The 13,656-nt window shown below is 40.6% G+C and overlaps 1 protein-coding gene across 2 annotated transcripts; it reads left to right on the top strand.

Annotated features, from left to right (window-relative positions):
• The first annotated feature begins 135 nt into the window (after window positions 1–135).
• LOC146504947 (uncharacterized) lies at window positions 136–13,546 on the top strand. Of its 2 annotated transcripts, none has more exons than XM_085182002.1 (5): window positions 136–1,643; window positions 8,082–8,174; window positions 8,252–8,506; window positions 8,623–8,715; window positions 8,837–13,546. In XM_085182002.1, exons 1-5 carry the CDS (start codon window positions 1,635–1,637, stop codon window positions 9,008–9,010), a joined length of 624 nt encoding a protein of 207 aa, XP_085038128.1. In that variant the 5' UTR covers window positions 136–1,634; the 3' UTR covers window positions 9,011–13,546. The 2 variants fall into 2 exon arrangements, with proteins under 2 accessions (XP_085038128.1, XP_085038127.1); XM_085182001.1 differs by lacking the exon at window positions 136–1,643 and adding an exon at window positions 7,884–7,996.
• Window positions 13,547–13,656: the final 110 nt, after the last annotated feature.

The raw sequence follows: 13,656 nt of genomic DNA, 5'->3' as shown, positions 1-13,656 counted from the left end.
CAACTAACTCGCAACCGGTTGAAACCGGTTCAGACTGGGAGATTCCATCTCGGTTTAGTTTTCAGCCGATGGCGCCGCGTAAAGTTTGGACTTAGGTTACGCCCAGGCCGTGCTGTGATTGGCTGTGTCTCTGGCGAAGACTTCCTACTTGGCGTCCCATTGAAGGATCGGCCTGTCAGTTTATTTCAATTCGCACAAGCGCCCACGCGACTACTCCGCCCGGAGAGAAAAAGAGGGCAGACTCCCTTGCAGAATGGACTTCTACACGACTCCGTTTTACAGAATGGCGAATAACTTCTCGACCAGACTTTCGTGTCAAAACTGAGCTTTAACATAAACATTTCAATTATTTGAGCAATTACAAGAAATAACTGGAGCGCGAGCGTGCAGCACGCGGAGCAAAAGTAATGGCGTTTGATGTTTGTTATCCATTTAAGTCTCTCTGTGGAAGTTTTGCTATCTTGAAGCCAAATATAGCCAGAAAGCAGAGTGCCTAGTTCATGCAGGTAGCCTGTTGGTTTGAATGATGTGATAAACCGCAACTACCATTCATTTTGCCTGTTGCTTGTAAGCTGGTAATTTTCCACCAGCCACGAGTGGGCGTGGTTACATGATCATGAACGCACGGGGTTAGAAAAACGACCTGGAGCAGAATTTGTTTCCCCGAATGGGTAACGCTACCAAAGTGAACGGGGGACATTATATGTATATATATAGTGTCAGCAGCAGCCGGGACGATAAATGCAGAAACGCTGTCTTGTATTTTCCTATTTGAGCGCCATATATTCAATGCACCGCTGTCAATGGAGGATGCAAACATGACAGCGTTTTTTTCCCTCCTCTGTGGTCACGTGGTCCAGCGCGCTACTTGATGGAAAAATACTGGATTTGGTGTGTAGCGGAGACAGTACACAGCCCAGTAAAGTCATTCTGAGAGGATATTTCGAAGGGCGTTTTGAATGTTTACCCAGCAACACTATCTACCGCTCATTCTTTATGTTTCTTAGAAACCTGTAAGACTCGCTTTTTATTATTATCATTATTATTATGATGATGTCAAAGTAGTCAGAGGTGGGAAGTAATATCTATTTTTAAAGTCCAAGTCGGACTGAGATGCACGTCAGTCAGTGAAATTGCGCAAACTGCAAGAAAATCCATTACCAGTCGGGTTGTTTCAGAGTTGCACGCTGCTCACGAGAAGCGTACGTGTTATGTTATAGTGCATGTCATGATGCAGTACAAGGGGAACTGACTGCACACAACTTACAGTGTAATGTCAAAGCTATTCGTATTAATGAAAAGTTTTTTTCTTTTTGCATATTTTCCATGTCGAAAATAAGTTATGCTATTTCACCTGTTCTGCCAGTGGGCCAATGGCGTCACAGTGTCCTTGGATCAGCCTCACACCTCAGACAGTTGGCCTATATCCCAGCCTTTGTTATTAACAAACAAGATTTCAAAGCCTATTATCTATGTGTGGAGTCATGCACGCCATTTGCTTTGCCCTCCATCCTGTCACAGAGTGCCTGACCCTCAGGAGGACAGGAGGCGCACATTTCTAGATACAAACAGGTCATCCTGCTTTTTGGGAATGTAATAGACTAGGCAAAGCTATCTGAAGTCCAATTTATATTATGTGTAAGGTAAGACATATTAACATTGGGATATGCTTTAACTGTGGTGGTTTATCATTTACATATACTGCATGCACATAGTTGTCCACCTTTGTGAGTTTGACAGTTGTAATATATATGAAAACAAATAAGTAAGTATGATAGACTGCTATTTTTAATGCCCAACAGGAAAATGTAAGTGCAAATCAACAAACCTCCAAGTAGGTGTGTGACCTCTGCAGGAAAAAGTGTCAGGTACAATTTACAGCGAAGCCTCAGATATTGAAAAATGGATCTAAACCCATACCACAGCTGAAGGCTGATTTTTTTTCATAAAGCCAGAAAAGCTTTTTTTTAAACATCAGCCGTGTCTTCACTGTAGGGTCCACCAGTGCCCTTATCATAGAAAGTAGGCCACACTGTTTAAAGTTTATGTCACTCTGATATCATTAAAATAGATGTAGTACTATGAAAATCCTCATCGTGTCATTCATTTTCCCACTCTACATGAACCCAGCTGCCCGCCGGGCCTCACTGTCCACACAAATGAGGTTCTCTGGTAGAGCGGTGCTGGAATTTATTTTCAAACATGTGTGAAGTTTGGAGGTAACCAAGCTGGATCAGGCACAGGCTGGTTAAAGCTTGTTCTCTCTGGCTGGAGCCTAGTAGGCCATTTACATATATTATCGTTGCACCACACTAGTGGGCTGACCTCTATGTGGCAATCAACTTTAAAAAAAAACATATTGAAAGTTGTTGTGCTGGCTCATACTCCTCTTGTCCCAGTGCCCGAATGGTCAGCTTTGGCATGCAGGTCTATGATAGGAAAAGGAGAAATAAAAAGTGGTGCATAATTTCAGGGTATTATTGCGCAAAGATTCCAGTGTGACAGAAAAAGTCAACTTGTTGTCAACACTGGGCTGTTTAAACAATGCGTTTTACTTGCTTGTACCAGCTGCTGGTCGGTACAGGAAACTAATCTGTCCTACAGAGAATAAAAACACTCATTGTTTTTTGATTAGCCTCTGACTCTAGCCCATGTTAAAGTCAGGACCTTATAAACAATTAATAGCGCCATCTCCTGCTGTAGAAGTGTTTCACACTCCTGCTTCTAAGATGTGATTTTGGAGTGCCATCTGCTGGAGAAATGGCTTCTCTTTTTTTTGCTATCGCTGAGATCAAATCTCAAAGCAGTATTTCGATTTCCATTGTATTTGCAATATTCAGGTATTATAATTTTCTGAGCTTTGTCCACAGTCTTACAAATTTGGATCTTGGGTGTCATTTTAATGAGCTATAGAAAGTCTGATGGTCTCTTAAAGTGTTTGTTGGTTATCTGGGTTACCAAAAAATTCTAGGTTCCAAACCAAAATTAACTTATCAAATTGAAGCTTAAATCAGTGCTCATGTGGAAACCTTTGCTGTAGGCAATACACATAGATATTTTCTTTCTAAATCTATGCTTAAGTTTTTAGTTTTGAATGCAAAAAACAAAGATTTATTTAACATCTCTAAAGCACATAACAGAGGATGAAGAACCCCTCATTTCTTTATATTTTGTTGCCAAAATAGGTGCAGCTTTTTACTGAGACATGTCCAAACAAAACTGGAAACACAGTGTATAAGACTATTCTAATAAGCTTGAAAGTCTTGAAACTTGAACTCCATCAAGTTTAACAAGCTCTCAAACACCACTGGTTGAAATGCCGCCCCAAAGCATGACAGAGCCTGTACCGTGTTTTACAGATGGCAGTAGATACTCCCTGCTGTACCTCTAAGACCTATTTCCACTGATTTTCAGTCCAATTCTTGTGCAGTTTAGCATACCTCAGCCTTTGACATGACTTTTGGAAAATGTCCATCTGATGTAGATAGGCCTGACATTTCTTTCTTCTTTTTTTTTTTTTTTTTTTTTACCTCCACTCCACTTTCCTAAAAAACAATTTAAAGACACACTGCACATTGTGCCCAGATAGACTAAGTTTTTGACTAACAGCTCTTTGGGAAGCACCTTATCACTTGATCATTAACAGAAATATCTAATCAGCCAATCACGGCAGCAACTCAATGGGGGGCGGGAGGTAAGTTGTCGGACATTGCTCACTTACTGGAATTTTTTCACATGACCACAGAGAATGGTAAGAAAAAGAGAAAATATCCGGTGAGCAGCAGTTGTTGTCAAAGGTCAGAGGAAAATGGCAACATTGCTTTGAGTTACTAGGATGGTAAAAGTAACCGAAATAACTGCTTGTTACACCCAAGGTATGAAGACAGAATCTTGAACACAACATGCTGAACCTTGAAGCAGATGAGCACACTGGGTGCTATGCATGTCAGCTAAAATCAGAAAACTGAGGCTACAATATGCACAGGCTCACCAGACCTGGACAACAGAAGATGGGAAAATCATCGCTTATTCTGATGACTCTCGATTTCTGCTGCAACATTCAGATAATAGTCAGAATTTGGCATAAAAAATGGAAACATGGATCCATCCTACCTTGTATCAAGAGTTCAGGCTGATGGTGGTTGTATAAAGTTGTTGGGGAAATTTTTAAACACATTTTTGGTGTCTTAGTACCCACTGAACATAACTTGAATTCTAGAGCCTGTCTGATTGTTTTTGCTTACGATGTATGTTCTTTTATGTTCTCATCTTCTCATGGCTGCTTCCAACAGGAAAACACACTCAAATAATCTCAAACTGGTTTCTTGAACATGATAATGAGATCTCTGTATTCAGATGGCCTCCACAATTACCAGATCCCAATCCAACGGAGCAACTTTGGGATGTGGTGGAACGCTAAAAAAACAAAACAAAAATCCCCCAGAAAAATCAAAATAGGGGAACTTGATTTAATAGATTTTTTCCCTCAACTTTTGATTTACATATTACAGATATGACTTTGCATGATTAAACAAAAGATTAGGCAACTCGAATTTTCTTGTTCAGTTTTTTTACAATTTTTTTTGTAGAATTCTGAGAAAAAAACCAAAAGACATCTTCATTTTTTCCAGTGTCCATAATCCTCCTCTATAAATAGTGCATGCATACTGAAAGCTACATTGTGTGTGTATCCATAAACTTTCATTTCAAATGAACACTAACTACAGTTAACATGAACTTTCATTTCACTAACAATCAGTTTTAGGTTGTGCTCAGACTTCTGTGCAACTCACAAATCCTTCTTCTACAGTTAATAATGATTTAGGGCAACTATAGAATGAGGGTTTGTTTTTTTGTTGTTGTTCTTGTTTTTGACTGTCAAGTTTTTGCTTGTTGCCAACAATCAGAAAACAACAATTTTTTGAAAGATTGTAAAGATTGTTGCCAACAATCTTTACCAAGATCAACAATTTCTAGGTTCTCATTTTTAGATTTAGTGGTAGATTCACATCATCTACGCACAGCCAATGAATCTGGAGGACCTGTGTGATGCTATCATGTCACTAACGACCAAAAGCTCTGAAGAACGTTTCTTGCACCTTTTCTGCCACAAACAATGAAGGCAGTTATTTTCCCAGTGTTTTAGTCATTAAATGTTAAGGTTTTTTTAACATTTTATTTTCAATAATACAGCAAGTGTCATTCAGGTCAGCGGGTGTGTTCAAGTTTTCACGAAATGCTTCAACTTTTCATTCACATCTGGAAAGCCAAATAAGATAAAGGTCAAGCTGTCTGGAATACCCTATTACCCGTCCTCAGACTGAGTTTAAACACGACTTATAAGTGGTGATGAAATATTGTCTTTTAACAGTGAAGTTTAAAACATATGAAACGTGCTGTAACATCTATAGGCACATAACACACCAGTTGTGCAAAAGCTCAGTGCTAAAATCCAAGTGTCATATAGTTATAATTGTGGTTTTGACTTTAAAGTGTTACTAGCGACAGATGTTACCTGTTGAAAGCTTACACTGAAGATTGTTTGTTTGGGTTTTTTAGCCCAAATTTAGTACCCTGAGGAGCTGGAATTTATGAATGTTAGATGATCAGCAGCTCAGCCATGAAGTGTTAGGCCGCTTAAAATCACAGAGAGGGGTCAGTGGATGCCGAGGCACGTGCTGCACAGAGGTCACCAACTTTCTGCAGATTCAATTACTACGGACCTCTAAACGTCATGTGACCTTCAGATTAGCTCAAGAACAGTGCATAGAGAGCTTCATTAAATGGGTTTTCATGGCATCTAAGCCTTACATCTCCAAGTGCAATGCTGGATGTAGTGGTGTAAAGCACACCGCCACTGGACTGTAGAGTGCAGACGTGTTCTCTGGAGTGACAAATCACGCTTCTCAGTCTGACAAACCAATGAACATCTGGGTTTGGCAGTTGCAAAGAGGTTGAAAGCAATGGGCCTTATAATGATCTGAGTCGGACTTATACCTGCCATAGAGGTATAAGATGTAACAAATCAGATTCTAGCCACAACTGTCTGTTTAGTCAGAGCACAATAGCACAATACTAAGATTACATGTTTTTTTCTTAATGTCAGTCTTTTTACTTTGGAGTTTGGTTTGATTGGCACTTGTTTTCTGCCTCAGCTCTGTCGCTGCTTCCTTGTGCAAACAGGGCCTGGAGGGATTTAAAAACATGGACACAGACAATTCAACTATTGAAGAGAGTACGTTGAGATGATAGAAGCAGCACTTTGATGACCTGATGAATCCAGAGTTAGTGTTTTGGAGACAAAGGTAGAGAGGCAAGACTGAGATTTGGACATGTTGAGAAGATGGATAGTGGATATATTTGACAAAGGATATTGAAATTGGAGCTTCCAGGCAGGAGGAAAAGAAGATCACAGAGAAGATTCGTGGATGTGGGGGAGGATGATCTGCTGCGCTGACCCCTAGGGAAAAGTTGGAGGAAAGTTAAGTTAAACTCATCTGGTAGTTCATGAATTCAACAGCAGGTGGCACTGTTGAATAAAATAATGTCTTGAGTTTCAAACCTACAGCAGCTCATGTGCTCAAGAACAGCTTCTAAATGCAAAACAACACACGAGACCACCTGTGGAAGTGATAAGAAGGTCACTATGCATCAACAATTTTATGTAGATCATATGTTAGTAGATTTTTTTTATTGTGATATCTAATTCATGGGTGAAAAAGATCTAAGATCAGCGACAAAGGACAGGTGGACCAATTGAATATACATTGAAAAGAGGTGAGTAAAGGAAGTAAACATAGTCGGGTGCAGTGGAACAGCAGAAGCAAAGAGGTGTTCCAAGACGAGGCTCATTAATCTCCTCACAAAGGTGTCTCCTCACCTTTGTGAGGAGACACTCCCGGCAAATCACGCTGTTTTGATAGGTACAGTGGAACAAGAGGGTTTTAGGGGGAAGGAGAAACACATTATACTGTAAGAACTTTAAAAAAAAACATTCCTACACTGTACAGCTGTAAGTTATTTTAAGTATTTAGTAATTTGGGGGTGTTTAGAGAAAAGGGTTTATGTGACGTAAGCCAGCAAACTAAAGTGATGAAGGAGTTTTGAAGGAAGTTAAGCAGCTACAATGAAGCCATTGTAATGCTCTCTAAGAAAGGGTTCAGATGGGATCCTGAAGGCAACAATGAATCAATGCTCAGTGTTTTCTTTTAATCTGTGAAAATACAGATATAATCACAATCTTTTAAAGAACTCCTGCTCCTACTGCAGAATGAATGTGGCACTAATCTGATGCATCTCTGCTGGTATTGACTTTGTCTGTCATCATTTCCCTCTGGTCATCACCACGAGGACATTTTACTTTATGGAAACACAATATTCAACCACCTTTCTGCAAACAACAACAACAACAAACAAAAGGCATTCCCGGCTGTACTTTGTATGTCTACGGTCAAATATGTGAAAACCACTTTTCTTTTCATGTCATGACTTTAAGTAACAGTAAGGCATTTTTACATTCACGTGTCACTTGAGTCCAGAATTGCTGTAAATAGTTAAAACTCATCACTCGCCCTGGACGTGTGAGTCCATGTTTTCTATTTCACAACATGAAATATTATTTAAAATATGAATGGGGTCTGAATGCCAAAATTAAGTTAGTTCTGCTGTATAGTGCAGATTTGCATCATGTTGCTAGGAAACAAACTGGTTTGAATCAAACTGAATTTATTTTCAAAGCTGTAACGGTGTCTTACTTTTAGGATTTCTGTCACAGGCCTAACTTGGTTACAACTCAGCTTATTTTACAAATTTGTTTTTGTTTTTCTTCAGTTGACATGTGACCAAATCTGCACTTAAAAGCTGTATTCTGAAATTACAGTTAAGTTTTTGATGCATAATTGCAATGGACGCCATCAGATATGAAAACTGCTATGCACCCAGTGAGGTTTCCAAACAGACGGTTCCTTCAGACTGGAGAAATGTTGAGTGGACCAATGTACGTTTCCCTTCTGCTTTCTGAGGATCACAACAGGACGTCAGCTCTGTGCTTTGCTGTCTGACTCTGTGCTTTACTCTGACAGAAAATGAAAGTCTATCTGAATTCTGACCAAGCTGTTACTGCCAAGGATCTGCTCAGCATGTTCTCACCTTTTGGATGTGTCATCTCTGTTCAGGTAACTGTCTTACAAACGTGCTTTAGAAATGCAAAATTCACTTTAATTTGCTTCACGATTTTCCTCTCGTACTTCAGACGATTGTGAAAAACAATCACAGATACGGGATGGTGCATTACCGCAGTGCCGATGAAGCTGCCGTGGCTTTGAGGGAAATGAAGAGCAGCACCAAAGTCTTCTTTGTAGCTCAAGTAGGCATCAGGGAGGTCAGAGAGGGCCCCAAGGATAAAAGATCCAAACGTCCCCATCGAGCACCACCAGGCAGCTGTAGTTACCGCCCACTGCACAGACGTCCCACTCTGTGGGAACCACTGTTTCCAGCTTACAGACAGGTAATGAAACATTTGGACTCCCACAAAAAAGAAAAAAAATCTTAAGGTTTGTTTTTTTATGGGTGATGATGGATGTTTTGATAATTTTATGAAATCTTTTGTTTTTCTCTTGTCAGACTGTGTCTATTGAAATTGATAACCTCCCACGATCTTGGTATGAAACAGACCTGCTGCTCAGCCTCCTCCCTCCGACCACCATTGATGTAAAGGTGCTTACTCTCCAGCATTTAAAAGCACTGATTCAGAGAAATGCATATGTACAGAGCACTGAAAGTTTTAAATACTGTTTCTATTGTTTTAACATCTATGCTCTGTATTATGACCGTGCAGATATTTAAGAGAAAAGCCTGTGTGGTCTTGCCGGACTTCTCCAGTGCCTTGAGCCTCAGGGATTTGTTAAACAGTGCCCTTCACCACCTCCGCTTTATCTTTTCACCTCGTGGAAGACGGAGGTGCCCCACAGTGAAGATACCAGCAGCCGGCACCGTGCTCTGCTCTCGGTGACCTGTGACCTCTGCATGCTGTTACACATACAGATTAACACAAAAGCAATGAAAACACAACTTCATTAAAATAATAAATGTAAATGTCACTGTAGAGCTGGACCCATTATTTCTGCATTACATGTGTTACACGATTAAAACCAGAGAAAACAGGAGCTTAAAAGATGGGAAACAATAACAAAACCAACATGCACACTGATCAGCCATAATATTATGACCACTGACAGGTGATGTGAAGAATACTGATCATCTTCATCATGGGACCTGAGTGGGATATATTAGAGAGCAAGTGACTATTTTGTCCTCAAAGATTCTGTGCTAGAAACAGTAAAAAGCACGAGGATATGAGTGAGTCTGACAAGGTCCAAACTGTGATGGTTAGGTGACTGGGTCAGCTTTGGGCATCTCCAAATCTCCAGTTCTTGTGGGGTGTTCCTGGTCTGCAGTGGTCAGTATCTATCAAAAGTGATCCAAGGAGGTAACAGTGGTGAACCAATGATCATGGGCCAAGACACTGATACACATGGTGAGTGAAGGCTGGTGGTCCAATCCAGCAGACAAGCTACTGTAGCTCAAACTGCACAAAAAGTTAATGCTGGTTCTGATAGGAAGATGTCACAATACACAGTGTATCGGTTTGCTGTGAATGGGGCTGCATAGCCACAGACAAGTAAGGCAAAACTGGTAGTAAGCAAAAACGTTTCAGGAACGGTTTGAGGAGCACAACAACGAGTTTGAGGTGTTGACTTGGCCTCCAAATCCTCCAGGTCTCAATCCAATCGAGCATCTGTGTACCGGGCAAACATGTCAGATGCATGGAGGCCCCGCCTCACAATTTACAAGACTTAAAGGATCTGTTGCTAACATCTTGGTGCCAGCACAAGGTCTTTGTTAGCAACACAACAGTTTTAGGCAGGTGATCATAATGTTATGACTGATCAATGTATAATCAGGATGCATTGTGTAATACAGGAATTAGAAACACACCTTGCCACTGAACAGTTGACAGAATAATTATAATAATTTTGTTTTCTTTTGGCCCCTGTTACATTTTATTTAAAGCCAAGGGACACGTTGCTGCTTTTAATCAACTGAGCAGGTTTTTGGAATTAAACAACTGCTTTGATGTCTTACAATTAGCAGTTTAACCACGTTTAACCTAAACATAGTGAATGGCAGATTTTAGTATCACAGGATCTTAGTTCTGCAACTGAGACCATCGACCACAAAGCAATAACAGATCAGATGGCAAACTGTGTGGGACGTCCTGGGACAATGCTAAAGGAGTTTGAGTCCTACTTAAAGGACTGAGATGGCTTTGTGTCTGGATAATTATTAGAGTCTCAAGTTTAATGTGAATGGGTTTTCTGTGAACTCAATTCTACTTCCAGGAGCTGCACTGAGCCTGTGCTGCACTTCTGCACAACAACCACTAGATGGACCATTGGATTCTCCGAAGCAGCCGCACAGGCTGAACATGGAATACGTATACTTTACATTATTGTTTCTTTTAACGTTAATTGGATATTTTTCTCAGTTATAAATATTTCTGACATACAAAAACAAATAAATCACTTTTACCTCATTCTATTTCCATTTTAATTTTATATTATAGCAATTATATCACACATCAACTGAGCAGGAAATTGATTTTGCTAGACTCACTCAACTTAAAAGGTACAATAAGTAATTTTTTCAGGTTATGTAAAGAAAAAAAAGGAGTGTTGTACTCATAAATATACACTGATTAGTGTTTAATTACATCATCAAATTCATGCATTGTCATAAAATTAGAATGAATCCATTAAAAATACATGGGAGCAGGCACTGGTTTGCATGTTATGGTGACTTCATGTATACAGTGACTGAGGTGGATATCGCTGTTTTGCCCAGTTGTGTTTTTTTGTATGTGGCTTGAGACCAGTAACACATGTAGTATGTCTTAAAAGTTACTTTTAATTTAAAGACCACAAATACTTCTTTCAAACTACATGTGCCCATTTAATATTTTCACGTGTATATTTTCATTGTCCTTCTCATTATTCCTCCTCAACTCAAGCGTCAAATCCTTAACTGAAGTTGAAATCGTGAATGAATATGTTTGGTTATTCTCAGTACTGTCGCAATTACTTTGTCAGATGATAAACAGTTTGATTACAGTATCAGATCGTGTAAGAGTTTATTCACTAAGTGGCCGAGTCCATTGATGTTAGATCAACAAGACAGTTTCAAGTTTCTTACATTGGCTAACAGAGGCTAACAGCAGCTAACAGCAGCTAACAGCAGCTAACAGGAGCTAACAGCAGCGCTTCCTGACAGAATATTCTAGAATATTCTCCATAACTCACCTTGGTATCCCTGAAACGGACACATGTGAGCTTCACTGATTCATTGATGTCACAACGAACAAGTGAACTCAGGCGCAGGACTCTGTTGATGTTGAGATTGTGTAAATAAACTGTTGAGAAACAGTTTATCTACACGACCACCGAGTGCTATATACAAAGTACGAGGTGCTCCAGGGAATCCAGGGAAGGAGGGGGAAAGCCACACACTTCTTTGGCCACACACACCACTCACCAAAACAATCAAGATTGCAACTCCAGGGGTGGAAACGGGGATGGGTCCAAGAAGATCTATGTACAGGAGAAGACAATTAGAAGCCAGGGAAACATTAGAAACGACGATACACAGGAAAGAGTTGGGGCTACATTGGTGAGTGTCGTACAACGATCCAGTGATGAGAAACGCTGAGCTGTCGCCTAAATAGTGGCTGAAGTTCAGGACAATGAGCTGCAGGTGCGTGATTACTTGCAAGGCCGTGGGCCAGAGGTGGGAACCCCAGCAGAGGCGAGTGAGAGAGAAAGGACAGAGAGAGAAAACAACAACAACAACAGCAACACCGAGATCGCTGGGGAGACACAGGGAACCATGACAATCGAGGCGTATCGGAGTCTTTTTGGAAAGTTTTACAGCCTCCTTCGGAGAAATAGATGTGGTATAAACCAGCGGTCTCCAACCTTTTTTGTGCCACGGACCGGTTTAGGCCCGACAATATTTTCATGGACGGGCCTTTAAGGTGTCGCGGATAAATACAACAAAATAAAACTAGTACCGGTACCGGAAAAAAGAAGATTTATTCATAACACACGTGAAAAGACCAAGGAAAACCAAGTAAACGATAAAAATGATAACAAAATAACGCTGAAAACCGATAAAAACCCTGAAAACTATACATTTCACACCTGAGCCTCAACTCTCGCGGCCCGGTACCAAACGACTCACGGACCGGTACTGGTCCGAGGCCCGGGGGTTGGGGACTGCTGGTATAAACAGCTAACTGACAGCAAACACTTGCTACATTTGTACTGTCGGCCGAGTTGTTTGTCCTACAGTGGCCACCATAGACAGGATTATGCACTTAAATTGGGAGGAGTAAGAAAAAAGCATTCAGTTAACTGTAATCTGCCATGTACTGACATCTAGTGGTTAGATTTTACACGCTGTAACGTTAAGAAATCCCATAACCAGCTTTTTGTTTTTTTTATAGCTACTTAAATAACTTTTTTCTTTTTAATGTGATTTATTTAAACATTTATTATTCACTCCTGAACAAAAGTATTTACTGGCTAAAAGCTGAAGTCATAAGGCGGGTTGTAATTTTTCTTCTATAAAAGCAGATCTGAGGGTAGAAACTCATTGAACCCGTTAATCCTCACTTAGCAGAGCTCTACTTTTTTTTCTTTTTTTCCCTGGCCCATAACCTCAGGCTGCATTTACAGTGGTTTATCTGGACTGTTTACTTTTGGCTAGGTTCATTTGTACAGGTGAAAGCACTGGAAAGGTGAAAGCAACAACCAGCAAACACAGTGACACACCCATCCATCTGTCTGTCAATAACAGCTGTACTGAACCTTCTGTCTTTCTGTGTCATATTCCTTCCATGTTTACCTATCATGATTAGCTATCTGCTAACATCTCTCTTCCTGTATTATCGCCTGCAATTGACACTTATCTTTACGATTATTGAGCTTATTGAAGCTATTTTTATACATGGGCAAGGGGCCCAGAGGCAGTTACATTTTTAGTTCAGTTGGAAGTTGGCTTATGGAAGTTTTGAGGGATTCAAAATTCCCCTTTGGTTTGGGTTACGAGTTTTGCATAAACAAAGCGAGTTGCTGTTTATCAGTGGAAAACACTGCATCTAATTAATCAAAACTATCTTTCAACTGTCATATAGCTGACTTTCCCCTCATCTGCCTGTCTGCCATCTGCTCTGCAGCTACTTCAATAATAGCTTGCAGCTGCATAGGAAGGTGGGGATGGGGTGGGGGAGAGAGTGGGTGGAAGGAAAACCCAGAGGGGTAAAAGGAGGGCACGCAGGCGAGCTGGGAAGGAGGGAGGAAGGAGGGGGCGGTGAAAGCAGAGCTATGATGCAGACAGCAAATCACATGAGCAGGGATCTGTTTACAAACTGAGACCTTTAGACAGAGAACGTGGGGAAGAGAGACGAGGAAGGAGAGTGAATGTGAGAAGAAAAGAGGAAAAAAAAGAAACCACAGGCGGAGAGAAGAGACCCTAGGTCTGAGTTAACATTGGCTGCATTGTCTTCCTGCGTTGACATACCTCCCCGTGTTCTGTGTTCAC

This window comes from Neolamprologus multifasciatus, chromosome 13 (genome assembly GCF_963576455.1).
Source record: "Neolamprologus multifasciatus chromosome 13, fNeoMul1.2, whole genome shotgun sequence".
NCBI lineage: Eukaryota > Metazoa > Chordata > Actinopteri > Cichliformes > Cichlidae > Neolamprologus > Neolamprologus multifasciatus.
The sequence above is the reverse complement of the archived record's forward strand: the minus strand, read 5'-3'. Positions and strand labels throughout refer to the sequence as shown.